Source organism: Myiozetetes cayanensis, unplaced genomic scaffold (assembly GCF_022539395.1).
Source record: "Myiozetetes cayanensis isolate MyiCay16 unplaced genomic scaffold, myiCay2020 scf6-25, whole genome shotgun sequence".
Lineage (NCBI taxonomy): Eukaryota > Metazoa > Chordata > Aves > Passeriformes > Tyrannidae > Myiozetetes > Myiozetetes cayanensis.
The window spans coordinates 53,985,844-54,000,182 of NW_026087853.1; the positions used below are offsets into that span (position 1 = coordinate 53,985,844).

Here is a 14,339-nt window from a genome sequence, read left to right on the forward strand (position 1 = left end):
AAATGCAGTGATCAAGTTTTAGTGGCAAAAAGTTTGTATGTACAAGGACTAAATTTAGCCTACTGCTCCTCACAAGCAAAACTGGCATTTAAGATGGGAATTCAGATGTAAGACAGACTGTATGCTATTTAGCCATCTTAATTTTCAAAAGCTGATGTTCTTGTCCTTACTCTTCAGGTTATTTTCAGTTACGCTACTGCTTCTTTTAGGAACACACGCAGGATCACTCTCAAGGAGAAAAGACAATGCAGAAAGAATAGCGTCTTGTCGATACCATCTAGGGAGTCTTTCTGCTGTGCCTTCTGCAACCGGACTTGTCTATCTCACATTGGCCTTTTTAGCCATCCGCGCGCTTGTAGCAAGCGTGGGTAGAGCCCTTCTCAGATCTTCATTCGCGAAGCCTAGCCATGACGATGATTTTCAGTTACATATATTTTTGTTACCCACAGTTCAAAATAACCATTTTCTTTAACGTTCACTGCACATTTGGAAGAGAAATGCTTAAGTTGCATGATGACTGTAGTGATGACTGATTTCTGATTCAATTAGTATGCTATTTTAACTTTTAGTATTACTTCACAAACAGGCTTGCAATGACTTCAGTAAATATTATGAGTATACTTTTTTCTGTTAAATACAAAGGGGCGTAGTTGGCATCAGGCTATTTAACACAGCATAAAACATTGTTATATTATAGATTCAGTGCATAAGGGCAGACTGTAAACAACAGACATTTGGTATAATTCCCATAAAAGTGAGAAGTAAAACCAAAATGGAAATGGAAGCCCCAGAAACTTCTTACGTTCCACACCTCCACAGAAAATATGGATGCAGAGATCAAGAAGGGCTAGAAGCCACCTTTCTGTTGTCTTTTCCCCATAGACTGAAACTTGTCCTCCTCCCTACAGCAACCAAGAGCAGCCACAGGACAGCACTGGCATTGAGTCTTGGTCAGAGGGACTGCAGAAAACCTACTCATGTTTGTCTTCCCAAGGTAAAGTACTACTAAAGAATACTGAAGTTGCTTTGCACTATTGAAAATATATAAAGTGATTTCAGCACTGCAGTACTGCAAGGATCTGTCCTTTCGTGTCTGAAGAGTATTTAACATGACTATGCTGCAGCCTCACAAAAGCTCAGTTTTATCATAAGAGTTATGTTTGTAGCCTTCCTTTTCTCTCATTTTGAAGTGTAAATCATAACTTAGACATCTATACAACTTTAGGTTACCTATAAAAAGAACAAAAAGATATTCTAGGCAAAAGTTATGTGCAGTTATAGTAAAGTCTTTACTTTTATTAAAATTAATTTACCTTTAAATCATTATTAAGCATATAGGTAGTTCCTTTACTTTGAACATAATTTGCTCTTTTCTACAATTTGTTTCAAAGTTTAATTATCTGTTTTAGACCAATTTCTCAGAGAAAACCGATACTAAACTCTTCCAGTATGACAGGAAAATCTCTGAGAGCCTTTGTTCAAAGGGAATTAAACTAGCAGAGCATCTTAGAATACAAGCAACAGGAAGTAATTATTTTTACCTTCTTCAAACTTGTTCCTGACTGTTCAAAAGAGAAAAAGAATACATATTTTCAGTCTAAAACACATAACACCAGGGTGGTTTTTTTAAACTCTTGAAACAGCATTTGGTTCTTGAAACCCAAAAGAACTTGAGCCTCACACATGTTAACTTATTCGATCTCATGTCAGTGAATATGATTCATACTTGTCCTCTGTCCTGCAAAGACTCTTGCACTGGCATGACATACAGAATACTATCAATTTGGACCAGCAGCACTTTACATTCCTTTTGCAGGAGAAAAAGAAAATTAAAAATACGGAAAGCAATGGCTCATTGTAAGTAAAATAAAAATAACAAACATACTGAAAGTTATTTCACCCATTCAGATCTTCTTCATGTCTTTGCAACTTGTAAATGCTTTTTGGATTTATCTAGATAAATCTAGATGTACTTAGCATCTTGATGAAACTCTGCAACTTGATGTGTCCCTGGAATACTTGGGGAGGGGAGGCAGAGAATAAATCAGTGTGTAATTTGAGTTACAAAAATTTATAAATACCCTTCTAAGAACTTAAAATTCTTTCTGAAGACAGGTTTTGTTTTTAAACTCAGATCTGAATTAAAGGAAACTTGCTGGAATAATATTTAATTGCAAGTATTAGCTTCGTAAGGAATGACCAGTCTATTGGAATGATCCTCTCCACAGAAAACTATGGCTCTCACATTCCATCAGTGGCTTTGGAGGCCTGTTAGGCTTTTTTGTTTCTCTGTGCTTTTCTGTTTCCTGAAGTTGAAAGTATACACTAAAAAAAAAAAAAAAAGTACCGATTCATAAGATTCTCAAATTCCACTGCAAGACCATAACTGCACTTTCTTGTACATTTTGTCTTCAATATCCACCCCATTTTCATGACCACATTTTTTAATTTCTTGATTGTCAACTATCTTTACCTCCATCAAGTACTAAAATCTGACTTTCTGTTACTGTACAATACTGTACAAACTTATGACCTGCAGCATACTTTATGCTTAATGGCCATCACCATACCCACAACATTCATCATGTATTCTGTTTTAGCATCTATTAGTCAATTTTAAAGAACAAAATTAAGAATATTTTAGGACGTTACTGGTTCATCCTCAAGGTGTTTAATTAAACACAACAGAAAAGGAGAGCAAACTTCACTTTTTATTTCTATTCATTTTTTCTGCTACAAAATTAATTAGAATTAATTATGATTAATGGTCTGGACTTTTTTCTTCATAAGTAGCTTCTTTGTCTTAATTCCTCTTTTAGTGGTTAGTCTCTCCATTAAGATTTTCTGCCTTCATGGTTTTTTTTGTTGTTTTAATTTTTGATTTTTGTTTTTACATATTAATGTAATTCTTCTGCTCAAGGAACTTCAATTCCTCATCTACAATATTTGCTTTATTTGGTGTATGCGGTGATATTACATGATCTTGAGTGATTGTTTTCAAACGTCCATATGACAAATGTGATTTTCACTTGAATATCTCCAAAAGATTCACACAACTCTCCTTTATGAATGTATTACATACTTGATGTGTTCAGACTTTGCAATTTACCCTCATAAAACCCTTTTGTGATACAGAAATATTATCGATGTTTTACAGTGGAACAGAAAACGAGTCAGCTTATTAAAGTACTGAAACACTTAAGAATGCCTATTGGGATTTTCAAGGTTTCTCTGACTTATAACCCTTATTGAACTAATTGAAGATTTTTTACTAAATGGCTAATTTGCATTTTTAGTTTTCTGAAAAGCTTTAAAATCTGACTCACCCATGTCACCCTTTATATCCAGTGGACCAGTGCATTAAACCCAGATTTCATCAGCCCTTAAGCTTATACTGCACATGCAGGGCTTCCCACAACAGGGCAAATTACATGAAAAATAAAGATGTGGCACATACCACAGGCATCTAGTCCCCTCCTGTCCCTGTCCTTCTCCCTTCTGGTCTAAGTCACATACCAAAGCCTCAGACAGCAGGGAGCCACAAAGCCAACTGCATCAGATGTCAGACAAGAAACACGTGGATCTCCAGGGATCTGGCTGCTCCATGCTGGGATTGAGGGGTGCCAGGAGGCTGAGCTTGTACACAAATACTTCTGTCATGCTCAGTAACCCCTCAGCTCACTATCTCCCTCAGTTAGGGTTTGATTTTTCTAAATATTGACAGGGGACAGAGCCAACATGCATAAATGGCTCCAACCAAAGTGTTGTAAAATTGTCTATATCCACCATGGGTTTAGGCAAGTAGCCATTTTATTTCTGAAAAACTTGTAAGCATTTCCCCACGCTTTGATTCCTTTGCAAAACCTAATCAGGTGTATGTTTTCTAGTTGCACTTTTCTCAACTCAGTTGTACACGTTGCTTTTTCAGGTGGCCTAAAAGCAAATTACTCAGTTTGGCTAATTCACATCACCTTCACACCTTGGGGGGCAGTAAGTTGGAACAAGGATAGCATCATCTTCTGCCCAGTTCTGACAAGGAGATGCTGTATTTCAGCATGGGTTTTCTTGACATCTGTATACTTAGACCACTAGTGGCTGGAAAGGGAATGGTTTAGCTGTCAGGGCTTTTTAAGCCCATTTTGCCCTTGCTGAGTCAATGAAACTCACTACATAAAGCAGACTGGATTTGGTTAGTGTACTGCCCTTTGATTGTGAATCCTATTGCTTCATTTTGGAAGTCACGTACACTGCATTCTTAGAGGTCACACCCTCATATCTAAGGACTCGCTAAACAAACCACATGAGCAGACATTTTACTGGGACAATATATGTATTTTAATCAAAGAAATATAAGACTAGGTAAATTAATAAATTCCTGACATTGCTACCTTACAGAAGTGCTTTCCAAGTCAGGGCTTATGGATAACATGTTGCCTGCTAGACCCTCTGAGACTGGCTGCAGCTGCAAAAAATAAAAATGTTACAATTGAGGCCAATAGGAAGATGCTGCCTGCAGCATAATTGCTCACTGTTGTTGCAATTGGCTGGCAAAGGTTAGGATCTGCTGCTTTGTGTAATTGAGCAGGTTTGCACAATACTGGAAGGCTGTTGTATAATAACAGTTGAAGCAAAACAGGTAGAAATAAATACACATTTTTTAGGTAGAGGTGATAAATTTTTACTGAGCACACTATGCTTTAAAAATGCTCCCAAACAGATGCCAGGTACTCTTTTTGCCCGAGGCTGATGGAGAAAAAGCAGGTAGCTTCCGAAAGAAATCTGAAAAACTGTATCCAAGTAGCTGAGGTTAAAGTCTCCATATGCATTTCAAGTAGTTTTGTATCCAAAGCGAGCACTGATTTAGGCAGACATTTTTGGAATCATGACCTGATATACAAATATGTGATTGATCCTTTAGTAAATGAAAATTACTGAAAATCACAGGCGTCTGCCACAAAAACTACTGCTTATATGAACAAAGTAATTAAATATGAACCAATAACTAAGTCTGCCTATTTTTAAAGAATCCTTATCAAGCATTGCATGAATCACTTCAATTTGAATATTTCAAGTAGTGAAAAGCTAGAATGGTAGCAAATAGCTTTGGATACAAGTGAACTGAATGATGGAAAATTCCTTATTCATTTGTTGTGGTAGCAGACCTTTTTTCCCTCTCCATTTTTTTTCTTAGTTTTACTTATTTCATCCAGGCCTTTTAGCATATGCAAGGATTTGTCAGTAAGTTGCACTCTGAGTGTTACTTCAGGCTCACCAAATCAAAAAAAAATACGTAAGAATAGTGTCACTAGACTGCCCTACGCTAAGTACACTGATTTATTTCAGAGAATAATAAACTAATACTGTGCTCTGATGACTAGCTGATCTAACAGCAAGGCTTCCCACTACTGCAAATGTTTCTCAACTTCTCTTTTAACTCTCTAAATTTCTCCTCACAATGAGCAAACCCATCTTGATGCAAAAATAAATATAACAAGCTCCTACTTTAAATTGCAATTTGCCTTTCCCTTATGGCCACAGACATAAGGCACATCCGCAGTCTTTCCACATTTTTGTGCAGCTGGAGCTCAGCTTCCTTATGAGAAAGCTTCCTTGAAGTTTTTTAAGTAGGAGTGTTATGCCAAGATGCAAAAAGGCAACCATAATCCTGACACACATGACCATAATTCTGACATACAAACACAAAACCAGCCGGTGAACATCTTGCAAGCCCCACAATCTCTACTTGTACCTACAGAATTAAGAGGAATAGTCTTCTTAGTTTGTAACACACAGAACTGGGAAGTTAGGTTAAATCGCGTTCCAGTTACATTGGGCTTTCTCCTCTGCGCTTAACTCCGGAGAGCCGGGAGGGACAGGGCAGCCCCGGGCTCCCAGCACTGCAGTAGAGCCGCGGCAGCGCCGGGCAGGGCGGCTCCGACCCGCTCCGGGTGAGCGGCGGCGGCCGAAAGTTGCCCGCCCGCCCTCTGCGCTTCCGCACCCGCTGCTCGCACGGGCAGCGCTGCAGCCTCGGGCTCTGCATCTCCCCCGGCATCTGGCGCTGCAACCCAGCGCCAGGCGCAGCCGAGCCCAGAGGAGCGTCCTACCCCGACCAGGCCGGGCAAATTTCCCCCCAGCCCCGCGTTCCCGGGAGCATCCCCCCCTCCACTTTCACCGCTCCGTTGCCGCTCGCTCCGGGCAGCCCCCGCTGCGCCGGCAGGCCTCGCCCCGCGGCGCCCGCCCGCCGAAGGATGGCGGGGGTATTCGCCCTCCTCCCACAGCCGGGGCCGGGGGAAGCTGCCGGTGCCCGCGCCCCCGAAGGCAGCGGCCGTACCTGAGTCGCTGAGGCGGGGCCGGGCTCTGTCCCGCAGGTAGTAGATGAAATCGCGGCAGTTCTCGTTCTCCACCGCCCCGACGGAGCACAGCTCGGCCAGCAGCTGCAGTGCTTTCTGGCAGATCTCGTCCTCCCTGTCGCCGGGCATCGCCCCGCAGCATCATCGGGAGCGGAGCGGAGCCCTGCGGTCAGGCACCACGCCGCTGCCCGCCGCCTGCCTGCAGCTGCCGGGCCGCCGCCCTCATCTCCACTCAGCGGCGCCCGCCCCGCCGGGCCAGGCCGGGCCGCCCCGCCGCTCCCCCTGCGCCGCTGCCGGGGCCGGACTGGGGGGGTCCCACCTGTTGAACGCGGGGGCGGGAGGGCCGGTGGGGCCGCGCTGCGCAGCTCTGCCGGCGGCGGGAGCGGCCTCCGTGCCCCTCTCCGCCCCGGGTGCAGGTCTGTCCTGAGCCCCGGCCCGTGGGATCCGCGGCCGGCACCCCCAGAGCTCGTCCGATCGTCTGGGAACTTCAGAGGCGGCGCAGGGGCTGTCAAGGGGCGCTGCTGGGCGCGGGTTCTGACGGACAGCGCCCCGTCCTCACCCTCCCCATCGCTGAGCAGGCCCGGCCCTCCTCCGATAGCTTATCCCGTGCCGTGTGCCCTTGTGTCTCAGTGCCCGCTCCTGCCCAGGAATTATCCCTCTCGCTCAGCTTATCGCCTGGAAATGCCTCTCTATCCCCGCGCCCCTCGCAGTAGGGATCCCCGGAAAGTGAAAAATGTATCCTGGACAGAACGGAGATCTTCATACAGCAGATTCATATTTTGGCTTGGCTGCTTGAGGGGTTAAAAAGGGTTAAAAGGACGGCTGAGAAACCTCAGGCACCTGAGACCCAGCCATAGCTTGAGGGGAGGGCAGGAGAGCCTTTCCCGGAGGAGGTGGGGGCTGAGGAAATGTCTGCCATTAGGCATGTTTATCCTGACAAGTAGGAGATTCTTAAGGTGCTGCTTTGCTTTCTGAGTTTGTAGGCTGGGAGGCTGGTGGGTGTCATAAGGGGAAAAGCTGAGAATTGGCTGCTCCATTTAACTTCATTTTTTTTTCTCTCACTCCCTTTTATAATAGTTTAAGCAAGTATCAGAGGCCGTGATGAGCTCAGAAAGTTCAGACTATTGTGCATGTTCAGCCTACTGTTTAAAAATTGCTGATAACAGTTCTAGAAATAGCATAATTTTATCGTAGAAGTTTTTCTCATTTTAAAGAAAAATGTATATCATTGAAATAAGATGTATTCTGGGAAAGGAATGGATGTTAATAAGAAAAGTTGTTTACTAGTGTAACTCATCTCCTAATGCTTTTGCAACATTGCTTATGTCTCAAAGGCATTGGGTTTTCCCCCCTAATTTTTAATAGAAAAATAATATCTGTAAATATGGTTGCATAAGCCAGGTATAATTTTATCAGTAATCAAACAACTAATTCATGCTGGCTTGTTGTTATTAGGAATTAACAACAGATAATAAAATAGTATGTAGATATTACAGTTGTTGACGTATTTTTGAAGGCCAGAGGTTTTGATGACATCAGTATATGTTTTCAAATCTAAACATAAGGAAAATTCCTACTGGTCTCAATAAATGCTGCACAAATACATATCATGGTGCTGGAAAAAACAGGAGGATTGGCTTGTTTCCCTAATCATGCAGGGAGAAAGACAGTTCTTGAGAGGTACTGTCAGTCACACTAAGGATTAGGCTTTAGCAGTCCTGTTGCAGTCCTACTTCAACGAAGAAGGGGTAAAATTTAAAGAACTTGGTAAAGCTAGAGAAACCAGAATGTCTTGTAGGGAAAAACAGTTCAATAGGGGTAGGGAATTAGTCATACATATGTAAGCTGTCTGGGGGCAGAAACTTTTTAATCTGTAAAACAAAATCAAGTCCTGGCCAATGCTGGGGGTATGTCATAAAGAGGTGGAAAGACAGAGGAGCTGTCAAAACCCACTGACAGAGATATCTGTGAAGTACAGTTGAGTTAGTCCAGTGGTCGTCTGTGACCAGATTTTGAATTACTGTACAATATAATTGTGACTCATTTAGGCAGATTATTTGCCTATGTTTTGGTAGTTTGGCCCTGGCCAAGATGGCTGTGCTGTTCTATAGCTTTTACTCTGTCCAGGATAGACAAATACAACAACTGCAAAGCGATATTAATGCAGTTACCAGAGTGTGGTTTTTATCCTGTGGGACCACAAGCTCATTGCTAGCTTCGGATTCAGGCTTGATGCTGAGTGAACTCTGGACAGCCAGGTGATGAAGTGTTAATTTCTTTATCCTTCTCCTATAACTAAAGTATCTTGCTCATTTTTTTAAATAGCATGCAATTTGAAGGTGCTGAGACGTTTGTAATACAGATGGTTAGAGTTAGAAATTTTTCAGTCTGGTGGAGGAGAAACCACAAAACTATTTGGACATCACTGCTCATAAATAAAGGCATCTATTCTCAAAATCCCTGAGCTCTAAGTGCATGGTGTGAGCAAATGCCCATGTCTCTGGAGGTGGCAGCAGTAAATGTAATCAGCTGTGTCTCAAAGCAAGTGCAACATTTCCTTCCTGAGTTTGTTTGTGAAAACCAGATTATATCTGCCATTTTGTGATCATTGATTACATGTTTCTCTTCTTGCAGGCACTCCTTGTTGGGATGGGTTTACTCTTTTTGTCAGCTGCACATTTTCCTAATTCAGGGGACTATGTTACATTTGGGATCCCTAGTGAATGCTGTACTAATTAACTGTGCACCTAGAAGGGCATTGCATTATGCAGTGAGATGCTCTTATTAACCTTATCTTGAGAGTTACAACTTGTACTGACTGAAACTCCATTTTTTTCTGTTTAGCTCAGAGCTGCCCTCACACAATACAGTGTACTCAGAAAAACAAGTCCCCAAGCCTGCTACACACAAAGTCAGAATAAGTTTAACTGTTTGACTTACAACAGCTCTGTCTTCATCAATTGATATGTTCTTCTTTGCTTGAAATAAAGCTTTTCCCCAGTGTTCTGGCAGAACACAAGGATTGCTGGCAATGAAGTAATCTTCAAAGCTGAGGTGTTCATGAAACAAATGCATTTCTAGAAGAAAGTGAGGCAACTTGTATCAGAATTTTTATTATGGCTATGCTCCAACTAGAACTTATCAAGTATTTGTATTTATAATTGCTTGAATTACATTTGCCCACAAAGAGGTGGGTATAAGCTCACCATGAACTTTTTCTTTAACAAAAGGGAGAGATGAGGCCATGTGTATTTCAGGAAATCAAGAAAACACATGGAACTACTAAGTTACTAGTGAAACACGACAAACAAGATTATTTTTGTCCCCCAAAAGTCAAAGTGTGTGAATGTGACAGGGTTTTTAGGGAAAAAACCCTCTCTGCGGTCCGTCTAGTAAAGACGGGGCTGCAGTGATGCAAGCCTTAGTGCTGGCTGGATGAGACAACACACAGCACGCAGGCTGTTCAGAGGTAGAGAGACTTTATTCAAATTTCCCACAGCTTATAAGGCTGCTGGAAGGAAGGGAGTGGCTCGGCTATTCGGGTAGCCAATGAGAGGGGCAGAGATGTTAACACCCAGTAGGAACCCAGGAACCAGGGAGGGACAGGTGATACAACCAATGGGATTAGGATAGGGGTGTGGTCTGGCTCTGTGGGCAGGACTAACATGGCGCTGCCAAGAGCGGCCACATGTGCATAAAGTGAAAGAGGTTTTTTACACGGTAAAGGAGAATCTGGAACAATAGATTCGCAATATAGGCTTTCCTGTGCTGACTTTGGGAAACTGCACTCACGTCTGTTTCTCCTCTACAGCTTGTCTCTCACAATTCCTCCGTTTTTATTTAATAATGAAGCATAGACTTGCGAAACATTGTGCATCACCAGACCTTGAAGACACTTGACTATACAGGGGAGAACACACAGAAGGATTAATAACACAAACAACCCTAAAAGCAGAAATAATAAAAAATTTTTCAGGGGTGATGAGAGTCCTTCTAAAGACATCCAACCAAACATGTCATCCCAGCTAACCTCGTTTGATTTTTGGATCTGTTCAATGACTGTGTGGAGTTCGTTTATTTGGGAATGGATGGACTGACAGTAGTCTGAGAAATTTAAGCAACACAGACCTTCAAACTCACTACACCCATGTCCATTAACTAATAACAGAAAATCTATGGCTGCTCTATTTTGTAAAGTAGCTTTTTCAATTTGTTGGGAATCCAGTAAGAGGTCTTCCAGTGCTGCACTGGTTGCATTCACCTCTGGCTAGCCAACATCCCATGCTTGTGAGTAGATTTAGGGCATGCAAGGTCCCAATTGCTGGAATGATTAGACTGCCCCACATGTCTCGATTATGAGACCAAAAGTTGAGGTTAGAGTCACAGTCCTCTTTGAATTGTTGTAAATTTTGAGATTTGAACAGGGGATGTTGGTGAACCAAAGGGTCAGGGGCTGCTTGAGGGACTGTAATCCTTTTGATTGATATCTCATGTTTTGTGATTTTTTGGGGGGGATTATTAACTAGAGAAGGCAATGCCTTAGCAGGGTTATAAAACGTTACTTGTCCAAAGGTGCAAGGTCCTCCAACTGCCTCTTTAGGGATTGATTTCCATACCCAGAATCCACAGATAAGGAATACCCCTTTAGGGAGGACAACAGACAGGGAGGGAGATTCAATTTTAAAAGGTATTTTTTCCTTGTACCAGAACTCAAAACTGGAATAGGCTCCATGAGATGTTACATTAAATTGCCCTTTACTTTTCCCCTCCATTTTTGTATAAAAATAAAAATATGAGCTGAGGGGAGGGTACATGAGTAGGACAAAAACAGAACAAGGAGAACGTTGATGTGGTTAAAGGGTACCATTGTGCTGAAGGCAGTCACCTGAAGTCCAGGCCGGAGAAGGGAGATGCTGTTGTAGCTTCAGAGATTGATGCATCTATCAAATCTTTCTGTTATTGGCTCTGCCAGACTTTCTGCCTCACTCTCGGTCTTCCTCTTCTGTTCTTAATGGATATATCATTTTATGCTGCTTAAAAATAGAAAGTGCTTAGGTGAACATATAAGAAATAGAAATGTCGGTTACTACTACTGAGTTTTTGTGAGATGATGCTTTTCTGAGCAGCTTCATTCTTGAGATGAGTTAGTTATTCTTCACAGAAGATTTTAGGACTGCTTTTAATGGGAGGATAGTTAGAAAATAGGTATGCCCTCATTTGGCCTTTTTACTCATCACTGACTTATAGAGATGGAAACAAGTTAGTGTTAACTAAAGGGAAGGTGGTATCCTCATTTTGAATATGTTAATATACAAAAATAGCTGTTCTTGAGTACAGCCAATAACATGGCATTGTTTGAAGATTCTAAGATCACTGTTAAATACTGTGACGAAAGAAGGGATGGTGATATATTTTCCTTATGGTATTTATAATATCTTAGGGCTTTTTTTTTTTAAATCACATGACATTTATTGACATCTGTTCATATTTTTAAAGCATATTGCAGAAAACCAGTGCTAAAGTGTAGAACACTACAAAGCTTTGTTCCTTTCTCTGCGGGAGACCTGTAAAGTTGCTTCCCTGTCAGAATGAGTGAAATGTCATTTTGGAGTTTTCTGAATGATGGTAAGTAGGTTGCTTTCTCACAGCAGGTCCTGAAGGAAGAGCAAAGTGTCTATCCTGCATTAAGTAAAGAAAAAGTGTGTCAAATCTCTTAGATACCATCAAGTGTCACTAGAAGCTGTGCTGTACTAGAGGATTAGGAATATACATCTGTCAGGCAATGTCCTGATACAACTGGCACTCAGCTACATTTTATGGAGTGATTTGAAGGCATGTAGATAGTGAATGAGTTGTCTGAATGAAGGTTATGAGAAAAAGCAAGACAGCTACAGAAGTCTACCATAGCTCATCAGTGGGATTTTTTGGTTGGATATTTTTTGTTTCCCCACATCACTATTGGACAAAACTTTACTGCCTATAGAAGAGGAAGAGATGCAATTTCAGAGTAGAAGATACTGCCTAAAAGACTGTAAACAGTGTAACATGAATCTGAGCTCTTTCACTTTCATGACCTCTTTATAGCAGATAAACATTTTTTTCTTGGTCTTCATACCATTCACGTTGTTAAGAGAGAGTACTCTGGGTGCTGTAGCTTGTCATATGCTATTTTCATCTATCTTAAGAAAGTTTCCTTAAAACTTGAGAAAGAGAGAGGAAAACACATCTCTTCTGATTTGACTTTAATTCCAATTTGACAGTCTCTTCCTTGACAGCTTTTGCAAACTCTACCGGGAAAAAAAGTTTACTGAATAATTCAGTCTTGAGAGTGAATTGAGATCAGAGTTGAGTTCCCAGACTTGTGATTTGTGGTTTTTGTTATTGACTGCTCACATGGATTTGAAATTCTGTCTTTGCAGCTGGTGTTTTTTATCCCCCCTTTGGATGCTACAATTTTGTCTGGCTTTCCATCCCTGAACACCAGCTCTCTGGTCGTGCAAATAAACACACAAAGAACCATCAAAGGACCTTCCTGCTACCAAGGGGAGACATAGTGAGCATGTTACACTAAGCTCCTTCTAGCTGGAGTTCTGCATATACCTACGCAACTATAAATCAGAATTTAACCCTGGACCTGAATGTTAAAGGGAGTCTAGCAAAAGTTGATGGAGTCAGCATGCTGAGTATGAAACCATCTTTTCTGATTTCCAAGGTCCAGTGGTTTTTTTCCTGTTCAATGGGGTACTATTTATGACACTTTCCCTCAATGTTAGTTGATGCTGCTTTTGTTACTGAAGTTTTAGTCTTACAAATACACGTGAAAACATGGTGTGAGAGAGTGAAATTGATATCCCAGACATAATCGAAGGAACACTTCAGTTTTACCTTGCAACTAAAGGATGGTCCAGTAATCAAATCATCATCTGTGATGCTTTTCTTTTACTGCCAGAGTGTGTTCTCTAAACTGCACTATAACTATGTTGGAGATACAACACTGTCTTCTCTCTAATAGCTAGAGTTTTTCACAGATAAAGAGAAAAAGTATTGACCTTTACATTACTTAATAGACTGTTGTTTAGAAGAAGAATATGAGTGTTCCTCTATTAACCTGGACAGCCATTGCACTGTTCTTTTCTGAGGCACTGTTCCTATTACATTCCCTTCATGTGCTGAAATATCCAAATTCTTAAGAAAGATGAAAGCTTGATATTGGAAAAGAATCTCCTGAAACAGGGGTGTCTTAGCTCCTTCCAAATATACCCATGAAGTTTGTTATATATATTAACATGCTAGTGGGAGTCAGGCAATAACATGAGCTGGTCCTGTATATTATGCATCTGCAGTCAGTAAGTAAAACCCTTCAACTTTGTATCATTTGAGTATTTGTAAATGCATAAACAATAGAGCCAATTTTCTGCAAGGTGGAATTATGATGTGACTCAAAGTAGCTTGTACCAAAAAAAACCCCAAACAATTATAAGAGTCTAGATAATATTCAGGACTCTATATAATATCTGAATCATGCTTATCAAAACTTAAAACCACTGAATAAAGTAAATGCTATTACCTCTAAAGCATTTTTTTTCCTAGTTCAAAAAGCAAAATCATCTGCTACAAAAATTAGTCTGAAAATTGTTATACTATTTACTAGAACCTTTATATAATTAACTCTTATTGACTATCTCAATGAGTGGTACCATTTGTATGAGTAAATAAGTAAGAGCTCAGTCATAATGTGGAGTGCAGGAAAGTTCTGCTAATGTATTTCCATTCAGCTGCTTACAGCTACATGTTAACATTTCCTAACCAAAAGAAGGAGTAAAATGTTTGGTGGCTTTATGATGGATTTGTAAGAGAATTCTAAGAAAGTAACTTTCAGTGAGGGTGGTGTAGTCCCTTATCCTTGAACCTTAAAAGATAACAGAAACTTTGCCTAAATAAGTTAAAGCCAAAAACCAAACTCCAAGACCCAAGGGAAACCTCTTTTTT

General features: G+C 41.1%; 1 protein-coding gene across 4 annotated transcripts in view; it reads right to left on the bottom strand.

Moving 5' to 3' along the window:
- The window catches only part of SYT9 (synaptotagmin 9), a 70,941-nt gene extending 64,328 nt beyond the window's left edge, over positions 1–6,613 (bottom strand). For 2 of the 4 annotated variants that reach the window (XR_007631631.1, XM_050337115.1), the window contains exon 1: positions 6,332–6,613. Coding sequence is in view for 3 of the 4 variants with exons in the window: in XM_050337115.1 (XP_050193072.1) it covers positions 6,332–6,479 (148 nt within the window). In the remaining variant the exon portion in view is untranslated. The remainder of the gene's footprint in view (positions 1–6,331) is intronic. The other 2 variants (XM_050337114.1, XM_050337113.1) reach the window with 1 other exon arrangement.
- Between the last annotated feature and the right edge of the window lie 7,726 nt (positions 6,614–14,339).